The sequence below is a fragment of the Apteryx rowi genome, unplaced genomic scaffold (assembly GCF_003343035.1).
Source record: "Apteryx rowi isolate R43461 unplaced genomic scaffold, aptRow1 scaffold_93, whole genome shotgun sequence".
Classification (NCBI taxonomy): domain Eukaryota; kingdom Metazoa; phylum Chordata; class Aves; order Apterygiformes; family Apterygidae; genus Apteryx; species Apteryx rowi.
The window spans coordinates 1,015,070-1,025,322 of NW_020451238.1; the positions used below are offsets into that span (position 1 = coordinate 1,015,070).

General features: G+C 46.9%; 1 protein-coding gene across 1 annotated transcript; it reads right to left on the reverse strand.

Moving 5' to 3' along the window:
* Positions 1-3,178: 3,178 nt before the first annotated feature.
* Positions 3,179-4,056, reverse strand: CLDN5 (claudin 5). The gene has a single exon (XM_026091930.1). The coding sequence runs from the start codon at positions 3,952-3,954 to the stop codon at positions 3,304-3,306; it is 651 nt and encodes a 216-aa protein (XP_025947715.1). The 5' UTR covers positions 3,955-4,056; the 3' UTR covers positions 3,179-3,303.
* Positions 4,057-10,253: the final 6,197 nt, after the last annotated feature.

A 10,253-nucleotide genomic window follows, 5' to 3' on the forward strand; every position in this document is an offset into this window, starting at 1 on the left:
CGGTGCCTTTCACAAAAACCAGTGACCCTGCATGGGGATGGGTTTAGATGTTTTTATTTTTATTTTTACGTGAAATCATAAATACAAAATAAAAATAGTAAACCAGTACTGCAGATTTCTGTTTTTCACTGGGATGCGGTTCAGGCCTGATCCTGAGCACTTCCAATTCTTAAAATCCAAGACTAGGTCTTTGCTCTTGGAAAACAAAACAAAGCAAAAACCAACTTAGATTTTTACCCTGAAGCCAGTGGCGTCAGAAACAACATTCTCTCGGGTTATTTTTTAAAGCACAGCAATGAATAAGTGTACTGAAAGATGAGATTAAATACAAAAATATTTTTTAAAAATGGGCCCCGCTTCCTGCTCGTATTGTTGGGCACTGCCCCAGTGACCTCAGTGAAACTGCGTTACATCAGCAGCGAGTAATGTTTTTGGTAGGATGATGCTGTGTTTACTAGTACATCCACAGCTAGTGCTGGCTTTTCCAAGAGGTCCTGTGTAATTGTTTCAGGTTTTGGTTATAACAGACCCAGCCCTGCTGTGATACAAAGCTATATATCACAAAGTTTGGCTTGTTAAATAAATCTCCCTTCTAAAATGTGGATTTCCCTCCCTCCCTCCCCCAAAGACACCAGCTCTGATTTGATTCTTAACACTAGAAACGCACTGCTCAGAAATATTTCATCTTCTGGTCAGACCCAAATCCTGCAACACTTTCATAGGCTTTACCCCAGCAACCTTTTCATAACTTTACTTATTCTAATGAAACACAGTGCTAGAGTAAAGTTACATGGAGGTGTGTCCGTCAGTATTTGATTCTTTTTGATTCTTTAACTGAGACAAATTCCCATTGAATTAATGAGATTTGCCAAAAGAGAGTGAAGTCTGCAGGATTTGGGCTAATTCCTATTTACTCTTTTCCTTGACACGAGAGGGCTGAATGAAGGAGTAGTGTGTCTATAGCCGTGGACCAGGTGACAGTTGGACATTATCATTTAAAATAAAATGACCATGAAAGAAATAAAGGCACCAAACCACATAACAMGCCAACTTTGGTAGATTTTTTGCAAAATATATGCATTTAAATACATTTACAGTTTACAGGATTACATTGTTTAAAAAAAGTTGCAATGATGAAATATGGAATATTTAATTCTTGTACCAAAACTACATATCACATCATAACAACAATATTATAGCTTTTACTTAAATGCAGCCAATACAAGAACTGCACCTCTTTATAGAAAAAAAACTAGTTCTAATCATATTGCTCTGTATCTGTATTGTCTGATGGGCTCAGGCCCTGCAACATATGTGTTTAAAAATGAAAGCAGTTATCTTTAAAGGGGTAAATCATCTGCTCAGTATTCAACATCAACATTTGCTGGGGCAAGGCTTTAATCTTTCATATGGATCTGTGTGCATATTGATGCCTCTGGGTTTTTTTCAGTTTGCTAAGCAAAGCAAGAGCAGAGTAGGTGTAAACCTATCCCAGAACCACAGTTAGGGTTAGTCCTTACATCTCTGCATTATCAGAAACTCCTAAGGGTTAAAACGCAGGTTAGCTATGCCCTGTATTGCTGCGCGTCGGTGAGGGACCCTCGAGGTTGTAGTGTTACGCTCTGAGGAACACTGATGCTCCGTAAATAGCACGTTTCCTCACTAGCTGTTGGCAGGAAGTTCCTTATGGCGATACAGATTCTGCCACGGTCTGTAGCAGAATCCGGTGTTGATTTAAAGGTACAAGTAAGACCTTGTTTTTCTCTTGATAATTTGCATGAGACAGTATCACACTTTCCCTTAACCTCTCCTTTAAAAAAAGTTTGTTTCTGGAGCAAAAAAGGAAAGGTGTATGTCAATGTTCCAGGCTGTGGTGAAGTTTGGCTGCTGTCAAGCTGAGAAACCGAGAGTTATGTTGCCCGGAGTATCTTCTTTCCAATCTGCACAGTGTTACCAGGGCAATACGGTGGCGCTAAGAGGGCTCTGAGAGCCACGGCTTTGCATCTCTTGATTAGCCTGTATACAGTCTCAGACAAAACATTTGGAAAAAGTCTTTTCACATTGAATTTCTTTGCCCGATTTGGTAAATGAAGGGAAGTCCGCATTAACAGAATTATGTTGGGAGCCAAGCAGCTGCTCATCCAGCTGAACACACAATGCGAAATTGGCAGCCAGAGGGGCTCGGCAAGAAGGCCACGAAAGCTATCTATACCCCAGCCATCGATATCCGGGGCAATATTTATGCTTCCAGTCTCCTGTAGTGCGGATGGGGGGACGTGGAGGCATGTCCTGTGGGAGCCAGGACACACAAGGATCTCCTAGGTCTCCAAATCTAGTCCTCCAATAATTCTGGCAACCCGCAGTGATTTCATATTCAAGTAAACCTAGAACAGAGGCTGATGAAGAAGAAGGGATGGAGAACCTCAAGGGGCAGCCTAGAATACTCTGTTTGTACTCCACTAAACGGCAGCAGCTCTCTGACACCGCGCAGGGAAGGCTCAAAGGCACACAGAGCAGCGCGCCTTGCCGAGGCACGGAAACACCTGAAGGAACTCAAATACCTTTGTCCAAATAGTCATTTGCCTGCAGGATTAAGGACCGAGGTTAGTGTCACGCTTTAGACAGAAACCCTAATTTAGTTGCCCAAAAAGAAGTAAATGAAAAAAACGTAACCAGTGACAGCCACAGCAGAAATCAGCCAGACGCAGGTTTTCAGGAGAGAGAACGAAGGGAAGTTTCTCCTGCGTGCCCGATGGCGCGGTCCCACCAGCCGGGCAGCGCCAAGAGAGGCACCAGCAGCGAGAGCGGCCAACGAAGCACTCGCAGGTCTCCCAGGACGAGGCCCGGGGTGGGCCGGGGAGCCGGGCCGGGGCGAGCCCAGGGGCCGGGACCCTGCGCTCCCGAGCGGACCCCTTCACGGCAGAGGCTCACGGCGGGCAGGCGGCGGCCGGTCGGGACGTCCCGGCAGATCCCGCTGCGGCTCGCCCGGCCCTCGGGTGCCCGTGGCCGCCGCCGGGGCCCCCAGCTTGGCTGCGCCGCGCGGCAGGGGAGGGCGAGCACCGCAGGCGGGGAGTACCGGGTCCCCACGGCGCCCGGCGTGGCACTGCCCGGGCTGGCAGGGAGCAGGGCCCCCCTGCCTAGGGCTCTGCGAGGGCCCCCCCGGGAAGGAGGAGGCTCTAGGCAGGGGAGCGCCGCAGCGCGCGCTTGGCCGAGCTCACCGGAGATGCTCCCGGCGCTGTGGGCCGGGGCTGGGGGCCCCGTCTCTGTCCTTGCCGCGGCCGGGGGAGCTGGGGCGAGCCCTGCTCAGACGTAGTTCTTCTTGTCGTACTCGCCGTTGGAGGTGGGCCGCCGGGGCGCCGAGTACTTGACGGGGAAGGAGGTCTCGTCCCGCTGCGAGCAGGAGCAGCAGCAGATGAGGCAGCCCCCAAAGAGGAGCAGCGCCGTGGCCGCCCAGCCGATGTAGAGCGCTGCCCCCATCTCCCGCTTCTTGGACGGCGGCACAGTCGGGTCGTAGAAGTCGCTGATGACGATGTTGGCGAACCAGCACAGCGGGATGAGGACCAGGACCCCGCAGAGGATGTAGATGGCCCCGCCGGCGATCACGATGCGGGACTTCATCTTGCCGGGCCGGATGCAGTTGGTGCACTGCGCGCCCACGACGGTCACCATGAGAGCCACCAGCCCCAGCAGCGCCACGATGACGGTGAGCGCSCGGCCCGTCTGCACCTCGGGCTGCAGCGCCAGGATGGAGTCGTGCACCTTGCACTGCATCTGCCCCGTGCTCTGCACCACGCAGATCATCCACAGCCCTTCCCAGATGGTCTGCGCCACCACGATGTTCACGTCGATGAAGGCTGATACCTGCCACATGGGCAGCCCGCAGGCCAAGATCACCCCCACCCAGCCCAGGATGCCCAGCCCCAGCCCCAAAATCTCCAGAGCCGCGGAAGTCATGCTGCTCCCGCTCCCTTGCCAAAGCCTCCGGAGAAAGGATGGAGCAGAAAGGAGACGGCGCCCCGGGCTTGCACCGCTCGCCTCCGCGGAGCTGCCGAGCTGGCTCTGAGAGCCGCCGGCGCCGGGCGGCGCTATATGAGGCGCCGCGGGGCTCCCGCCCTCCCCCCCTCCCTCCCCCCCTGCGGGGCAGCCCGCGCTCGTGGCGCAGGGCCGATCCTCGCCCAGTAACTAACGCAGCGACAAAGCAGCGCACGCGTCTCCCGGGCACTGTCGCAGCAGGCGCCAGCAGAAGTGAATGCCTTAGGAACCAGCCCGAAAACGAAAGAACTTTGTACGTGGGTCCGACCGCGCATCCTCTGACTGCACCCAGTGATGCTTTAAATCTTCCAGGATCAATAATATCTATCAGGTTACTCTGGTCGTGAAACTCCATCCGATTTGATACTGGAGTGAAGCACAAAGCAGCCATCTGTGTTTAAATTTGTTGCCATAAAGATTTCAAACTTCACATTACTGTTTTAGTCGCTGAAGTACATTTACAATCTTTATGGTTTGTCAACAAGTTAAGTGACTGTATTAGTGTGTTTGCAAGAGGTTTCGTTATCTGTAGGGTCATGCAGACATCGTAATTGGTACAGTCTCTTCGTGGGCCACTGGTATCTTGGATTTTCCTTGCAAAGAAGCTTGGGTTCAGCCCCCGTGGACCAGCAGCCTGCTGCCGAGCAGCTGCACAGCCCTCCAGGCTGGCAGATGCAGCAAGTGTTTGCAGTGCAGATGCTGCTGTTACAGCCACGGTACAAAGAAAAAAGATCTCACCAGCTGCCTCAGCACTCGCAGGGAGCTGTGGTCCAGTGGCTTTCCACTGGGCACTGTGAGAAAGGCTTATTTAGATTTAAACTGTTTTTTTGTTTTGTTTTGTTTCTTTTAAATAAGTTAAAATGTGATAGGCAACACTAAAGGGCGCATTCACACTGACATTTGAACTGGCTTGGCTGGCTTTGGTTTCAGTTAGTATCTTTCTAGTGCAGAGGAGATCACAGAGATGAAAATACCACATTCCTGCCCCTATGCAAGCATTTTTCTCTCTCGTGCAGTAATTTACAGCTTGCACCATGGCATGCAGAGATGTGTTATGGGAATATTCAGACTGGTATGAACGAAATATGAAAGAACATGTCCGTGTGTGAAGGCAGCAGCAGAAATGATAAAGCAAGGGTTAAAGGAATCACATGCATCGACAGCTGAGGACATGACTGATGGGTTAACGCGGAGCAACACCCTGCTTGCATCTGAGCAAGGCACAGAGGGGCCTGAGCGCTGATCACGGGAGGATGGCAACAAGGTCAGGGCACAGCGGATGTGCCCTTTCGCTTCTTGTTATTCCAACAGGAAGACAAACTGTAGCCGTAAGACACCCAAAACAAGGAAACAAAGGACAACGGGCAGCTCAGGGACCCACACGATATGGACATGCTAACACTCAACAACTGCAGCCACACATTGACTGTCTCTGCCTGAGCAGCTGTAAACATTTCTAGCATGGAAAATGTCTCCCTAACAGAGGCTGCCTGGTAAATGGAGTTAAGAGGAGTTATCTCCTCTTCCAGCCATATATGAAATACATACAGTTTACTTAAATTATTTATAACTGTAAATTCCAACGTGCAAGTCCAGAAGGAATGTGTGACTGGGGGCTATGCAGTCTGTCAAACTGGGGCTGCTTACAATAAGTCAGAAAAGTCCCTGGTATTAGGGAGAGGAGAGTGTGCACAGGAACCCGGAGAAGGAACGGAGAGAGATATCTCAGAGGTGAACAGGAAGAAACCCAGAACACGGGCTGAAGCTGAATAACAACTGTATTTATGATGATAATAATGATATTATAGAAAACACCACTGAAGAACGATAAAAGAAAAGGGGAAGAAATGCCAGCTATCTTCGCCTGTAAGCACAGGAAAGCCCCACCCTCGCCACTTGCCCAAGAGTGCGGAACTCCGAATTTCCTCCGATACAGGAGCTGTGTGCTCTCCTGCCGCCAGCCGGGAGGCACACGTGGGACCCGCGCGGCGCCCGGGGCTTCGCGCTGAGAGGGGAACCCAGTGCACGGCTTGCTTTACCTCTGCAGCCCTCACCCCACCTTCCCTTTCTACTTGTTACTGAGCAACTCGTTCCTACAAATCACCTAATCGCACACAATTATTACGTTGGGGAAACACATTTTTAATAATCACAGAGTAAATCAACCTTTCTACTTAAAAACATAGGGAAAAAATTCCTTTCTATGCTTTTCCATTCTTGGTATTTCAGTTTCTCGTGTTTCTTTCTTTTCCTTATCCCAGTTATTAGCTTTTATGCTGGCCACTGGCAACCGCCTCCATTTTTAATTACCCTATTCCCTGATCCGGAAAGTGAGTGATACTGCACAAGTTACCCTTAATGAGTTGATCAGYGCGAGGTGCTCTCTCGTCTAGTTACATGTTGAGGTGACTTGACTGACACGGTTGCTGGAGGCCCTGAGGACCCCATCAGCTTCAGCACGCTGTGGCTTCTGATGGTGTTAATGTCACGACACCAGGAATTAATTTAAACTCTCAGAAATGAACAGGTTCTAATTTCTTAAAGTAAACACAAATGTGGTGTTTTACTTGGGATGTTAAGTGAAGAAATCACTACTTATAGATCAAGTCCCTGCTGGATTCCTCTCAAGTCAAACACATGATGTTGTTGTGGCAAAGTAACTCATTAACAAATGACCGTTAATGTCATTACATCTGTTACTGTTCCAACGATGTATTTATTAAATCATTCTAGGGGGGATGCATAGGGGGCTTTGCAGGCTGTGAAAAAGGGCGGAAGTGGTATTCAAACTGAGAACAATTGCACAGAAGCCATACTATAGCAAGAGGGGCTTTGGGATTAGAAGTGATTGTGTTTTCCCTCTTTTCCTGACATAATCAGGACAAATACCAGGCACAGAGTCACCGGGAGGGCTGCTAAGGGGGATGCAGCCTCTTACCAGCATTGCTTACCCTGGGGTACGTGTCCTGTATTTGTGGGACAGAAGAGCTGCTGTGGCCAGCTCTCCAGTCTCACTAGGGCTTAACTCAGCCCCAAAGCATCCCACTAGCAACGTTTAGATAAATTGCCTTGTGGAAGCTGACCTGCAGTCTGCAGAGCACTCCTGGTTTATAACTTGTAGAGTCTTCCATGCCTACTTGCCTCTGCTCCTTCTCAGCCCTAAAATTGTAAGCATCTGCAAGACAGAGAGGAAAATAGCATTCGGTGTCAAGCCTATGCACAAACCCAGTATTGCTTGTATGAATAAGAAGGACTAGAGATTGAAAAATAGATTCAAAGCCCAGTGATCTCAAGGGGAGCTTGCCCTAGCTTTTGGATCAGACTTAAGAAAAGGTGGAGAATCAACTGTTCTGATTCTATTACAGATGGATTTATGGCATATTTTGTCTTCTAATTAGTGCTGAAATCAAGGCAAGGAGATTTAGAAATACAGATATGTTAGAAAAAAGCTGTTCTTTGTTTAGGGAGCTTGAGTTTTCTCAGGATTTCTCCCTTTCTGAATTAGCCTTTAAAATGCAACTGTTTTACCCAAGAGGAGAGATTCAGTTGGAACTTATTATTCACATAATACCTTTCATAGGAAGGTGGGCCTCCATGAAGTCCCTGCATGTCAGCAGTGCCTATGGGTCTCCAGACCAGTGTGACACATCAGGAGATTGATACGTAAGAATGAGTCCTGGTCAAATGAGCAGGTCATTACAAAATTAAAGCATCAAACTATTTCACCATAGGATTTATCTCAAGATCATTTCTTCCAGAAACAAGCAGAAGTGGTTTGCATCAAATTGATGCTTCCTCTATCAGTTCTTTTCCTGAAGAAAGAGAAGCAATGACTGAAATACAGCACAAGGTTTTTGCAAGAGGGACAAGTAATGATCTATGACTGGTGCTAATGATGTAGCACCCAACACCTATTTTTAGTAGAACTGTCACTGCCATGCTTCAAGATTGGGAAATGGACACCCACGTTGCATTGCCTTCTCAGGGGTGATGTGACTAGAGTTCTGTGGAAGAAAAGAAGAAATCAGGTWTATATAGTTGCAAAAATAGTGAAATGGGTTACAAATCCACTCCTAGGCTTCCTCTATTTCCTGCTGTGGATCTTTTTCTAAACAAAGTCGCCCTAATCCTGTATCAATCCTTGCACTTTTTGTGCATCCTCTGCCTCGTTTTTTTCTTGTGAAATGCCCACTGGCACTTCTGAGGAGTCATGGGTAGTGAGGAACGCTAGCTGCACATCACATCACGGGAATATTGAGACAGTGTTAGGAGCTCTTTCCTGCCCAAACTATTATTAGAACTGAGCTCCATGCCTTCCTGCCCAAATTCACCTACACACAAATCTCTGGGATCAGTCTTTGAAACTTCCCCTTGGTCTGACCTGATCTTCATGCCTCCACATCTTACTAAAGTACGTCCCCAGCAGAAACATTCCCAGCGATCACTGTCAGGACCTGCTGGGCTGTGCTGGGGAGCTGCTCTGCACTTAACTCTTCAGCACCTTGTTTTCTGCATTTGACTTTCTACAGGACATTGTGGTGTTACTGGACAACCATAACCCTGTGTTAACAATGTTAGAGAGAAGTTAATGAGGTGAATGATGAACCCTTTCCCAGAGCTTAAAATCTCATTTCTGTAAATCAGTATCTAAAAAGCCTAATCATCCCATTCACCAGGAAACTACACTGAATTTCTGCCTAGGCCATGTCTGTTCAAATATTTCTCATTAATGCTTTGGACAGCTTTTGCAAAGGTATTAAAGGCAGGGAAAAAAGTTAGAGGAAATATACATTGTTTCATGCCCAGGAGTCCATTCTATGTCATGTTTCCTATCAGGAGAACTAGAGCTTAATTTTGTCCCCTTCCAAAGTTAGCATCCTTCCACAGATTGTGGTATACCAGGATTCTGGTAGATCTCTTTCCTATGAAATTTGTGGGAAATCACATCAGACGTCATTTTGTAAAGAATAGCGTCAGCAAGGACAAATGGTATTGTTTTAAATATACATTGCAGATGTTGAAAGTAATTGGTAAAGACATGACCATGAAGTTAACTAAAAACTTTTCAGGGCTAGTGATGGGAACTACAGGCATACCTCAGAGATATTGCTGGTTCGGTTCCAGACTACCACAGTAAAGCAAATATCGCAATAAAGCGAGTCACACAAATTTTTTGGTTTCCCAGTGCGTATCAAAGTTATGTTTATACTATACTGTAGTCTATTAAGTGTGCAATAGCATTATGTGTAAAAAAACAATGCACATACTTTAATTAAAAAATACTTTATTGCTAAAATATGCTAACCATCATCTGAACCTTCAGCGAGTTGTAATCTTTTTGCTGATGGAGGGTCTTGCCTTGATGTTGATGGCTGCTGACTGATCAGGGTGGTGGTTGCTGAAGGTTGGGGCAGTGTGGCAATTTCTTAAAATAAAGCAGCAGTGAATTTTGCTGCATCGATTGACTCTTCCTTTCGCAAAGGATTTCTCTGTAGCATGCGATGCTGTTTGATAGCATTTTACCCACAATAGAACTTCTTTCGAAACTGGAGTCAATCCTCTCAAACCCTGCCGCTGCTTTATCAACTAAGTTTACGTAATATTCTAAATCCTCTGTTGTCATTTCAACAATGTTCACAGCATCTTTACTAGGAGTAGATTCCATCTCAAGAAACCACTTTCTTTGCTCATCCATAAGAAGCAACTCCTCATCTGTTAAAGTTTTATCTTGAGATTGCAGCAATTCAGTCACATCTTCAGGCTCCATTTCTAATTCTAGTTATCTTGCTGTTTCCACTACATCTGCTGTTACTTCCTCCACTGAAGTCTTGAACCCCTCCAAGTCATCCATGAGGGCTGGAATCAACTTCTTCCAAACTCCTGTTAATGTTGAGATTTTGACCTCCTCCCATGAATCATGAATGTTCTTAATGGCATCTAGAATGGTGAATCCTTTCCAGAAGGTTTTCAATTTACTTTGTCCAGATCCATCAGAGGAATCACTATCTACGGCAGCTATAGCTTTACAAAATGTATTTCTTAAATAATAAGACTTGAAAGTCAAAATTACTCCTTGATCCATGGGCTGCAGAATGGATGTTATGTTAGCAGACATGAAAATAACGTTAATCTAGTTGTACATCTCCATCAGAGCTCTTGGGTGACCAGGTGCATTGTCAATGTCAAAAATTGTCATTTTGAAAGGAATCTTTTTTTCTGAG